Genomic DNA, 2,685 nt, shown 5'->3' with positions numbered 1-2,685 from the left:
TTCTAGTAGCTACCCACGACGACACAAAATTGAGGCGACAGATTCCCCTCCAGTATATGTTAGTAGGCAGCTCTATGGATTAATAGACCGTAAAGTTCTAGGTTTTAAATTTCAAAGCTCCAGGAGGCGGAGAAGTGGTGAATTGCAGTTAATGTCACATTTTTGTATGTTTGCTGAAATTTTTGAATATGGTCACCTTTTATTGCTTAAAGCCTACCAAGCATTCAAAAACTTACGCGCCATGGAAGATAAACGAGCCAGATTGCGCCACTCCTAGCACTGAAGGCGAGCGTGGAATCACAGTTGCGAAAATGTACTAGAGATGGATGGCGCAAGGAAGCCTGCATTTACGTCATCCACAGGCGGTTGAACACTACGGCCTCTTAAGCAGGTGAGAGTTGGATATATTCGCACTCGACTATGTGTAAACGATGCATTGAGAGGGAAGCTGACAGACAGTTGGCTGCATCAACCACAAAATACCATTCGAAGCTCTTCTCTCTTCTTTTGTAACAAATTAGCCTTTTCTTTGCCCCAAGTTACGCATTGACACTCCGTTGTTTCCCCGGTTGCTAAAAAAATGTTTTGTAGTCACAATGTCGTTGCAAACTGCTTCTTCCCCCCAATTAGTTGGCTTCACTGCCGAATTTAGAAAGACGTGTGGAAAAGCCAGCTTACAAAGACCAAGCTTACACCAAGCTTCGAAATCAGCGCCACTGTTATACACAAATGCATTGCTGGGAAGTCGATTTTTAGGAGCAATGTGAGAATTCATTAAGATAGGAAGGCCCCAAAGCATTTTAAGAATCTCGCAATGCCTGTATAACTTTCTGTAGCGGACAATTCAGGTTGCTAAGCTTGTAACGTTTTCGAACTGCGCTAGAAAATACAATAAGTCATGCGGAATATCGGCGACTGATCCTAAATATCCGGATGTGTGTTGAGGATGCGCCACCCGATGGTTGCGCGAAATTCGCCATGAAACCTTGGCCACTAAAAGAGCGACGCATAGGTGACCGAGCAGACACCCTCCGTTTCACCACGCGTAGCAACCGTCCGTTCGCATTTTTCCTTTGTACTTGCCTATTTCGAGGAATGCCAGTCACTTCGACAGCTTCGCGCACCTGCCTACCGTGCTATTCACCCACTTATCTCCCCTAGACGCCAGGCTTACAGGGTAGGGAAGAGGAACATTAGGTGCTCTTACGCTCTGCCATTTCACGGTAAGTAGCCAAACTCAGGTTAGCCCGGCAACACAGCGATATCAGGCATGGCCGTTTCTATCGCTCCTAGAACAAGGCGAGCTAAATAGGCTCAACAGGCATCGATAAGCATGCATACGTACCGCTCTTTTACTCTCCCAGTTGCTCGACGTCACAAGGAGTCTGTCGGGGCGTGTTATCTCTGGCTGACCGCACGTCATTCTTTGTGACGGGGCACATAAACGATATCAGCAATTAGAGTGGCTCAGTTTCCTGCAGGCCCCCCTCCTCCGAAGGCCGGTCGGGTGTTCGTGCGACAAGTGCGGCCAAGTGACAAAACGTGACCCCTCTGTGGTGGCGACCGAGTCCACTGAAAGGCCATTCCCGCACGGAAGCCACATAACAATGGACGGCAAGGTTAGTGGGACAGTGTTTTCTTGATATACATCGTCACTTTCGGCAGACGATTTGTATAGGCTTAATTTTTGCTTTGCCATCAAGCCATGAGGGATGTCACCACCAGCAAAGCCGTTTTTGTTAGAGTTGGCTTAACCTCCATGCAGCCGTTTGGGATAACTTTTGTAATATCGATAAGGTTAAGGTTTAGGTGCGGTGCTTTCCTGAAAAATTGAAAGTGAATAAACATTAGGGACTTACTCCAGCCCTAATATTAAATGTCCACCACACAGCGCTGCACTGGCTTAGCCATTATGATGGCGAGCACCAGGTGACCAGTTATACGTCCGGCAACGGAGAATGCATTTTCTTTAAGGCGGTGAAATAAATTTTCGCTATCTTGTATGAGTTTTCATTGCAAGTTAAAGGACTCAACGCGTTATAAGTTTATTTCCACCCGTTCACTACGGCCTTTGGTGAGGCAATATCCAGATTCTTAAGCGATGCCTACCTTTATTTGCTTCGTTCAAAGCGTTTTCAGTAGTGGAGCAGTGATAAGCGCACTCGACAAATTTCGCACTCCGCAAGTTAATTATACGGGAGAAAGAGAAGGGTAACAACCTGTGAGGGTTGGGGCACGTGCAGCGGAAAGTTGTATAACCAAAGTTGCAGATTCTAGACGTTTAAACAAATTTATGGTGAATTCTTTGTTTCATAAATTATATGGCAGAAAGAAATTGTGGAACTATAAAAATGACGCACCATGATTTTAATGGCTGGGAACTACTAAGCATCGTTGCAGAGATAACCATTCAGAAGTATCAACATGGCACCAATGAGGGGCTCCAGCTTAGGAGTGCCCCGTTATCAGGGAAGTTGCCGAAGGTTCAATTTCATGAGTGTGCGTACGTGGTGCGCACCATTGCGCGCGCACATACTCGTGGTCGCTATTGTTACGACACGAAGAACAGACTCTAGGGAAGTCAAAAACAGCATTTTCCTAGCCTCTCTAACAGCAGCCTCGTTAACAGTGTTCTGAAAGCCCAGCAGTCGCAGTTTTACTGCAAAGCAGTATATGTCTAACCCC

General features: G+C 46.3%; 1 protein-coding gene across 2 annotated transcripts in view; it reads left to right on the top strand.

Moving 5' to 3' along the window:
- Window positions 1-1,136: 1,136 nt before the first annotated feature.
- Window positions 1,137-2,685, top strand: part of LOC144145355 (uncharacterized) — a 24,997-nt gene continuing 23,448 nt past the window's right edge. Inside the window, exon 1 of one of the 2 annotated variants that reach the window (XM_077676926.1) lies at window positions 1,137-1,619. Coding sequence is in view for 1 of the 2 variants with exons in the window: in XM_077676925.1 (XP_077533051.1) it covers window positions 1,608-1,619 (12 nt within the window). In the remaining variant the exon portion in view is untranslated. The remainder of the gene's footprint in view (window positions 1,620-2,685) is intronic. The other variant, XM_077676925.1, reaches the window with a different exon arrangement.

This window comes from Haemaphysalis longicornis, unplaced genomic scaffold, assembly GCF_048455015.1.
Source record: "Haemaphysalis longicornis isolate Haplotype H1 unplaced genomic scaffold, Haemaphysalis longicornis Haplotype H1 scaffold_7, whole genome shotgun sequence".
In the NCBI taxonomy this organism is placed as follows: domain Eukaryota; kingdom Metazoa; phylum Arthropoda; class Arachnida; order Ixodida; family Ixodidae; genus Haemaphysalis; species Haemaphysalis longicornis.
Note: the sequence above shows the minus strand (reverse complement) of the source record. Positions and strands in the feature narration are given on the sequence as shown.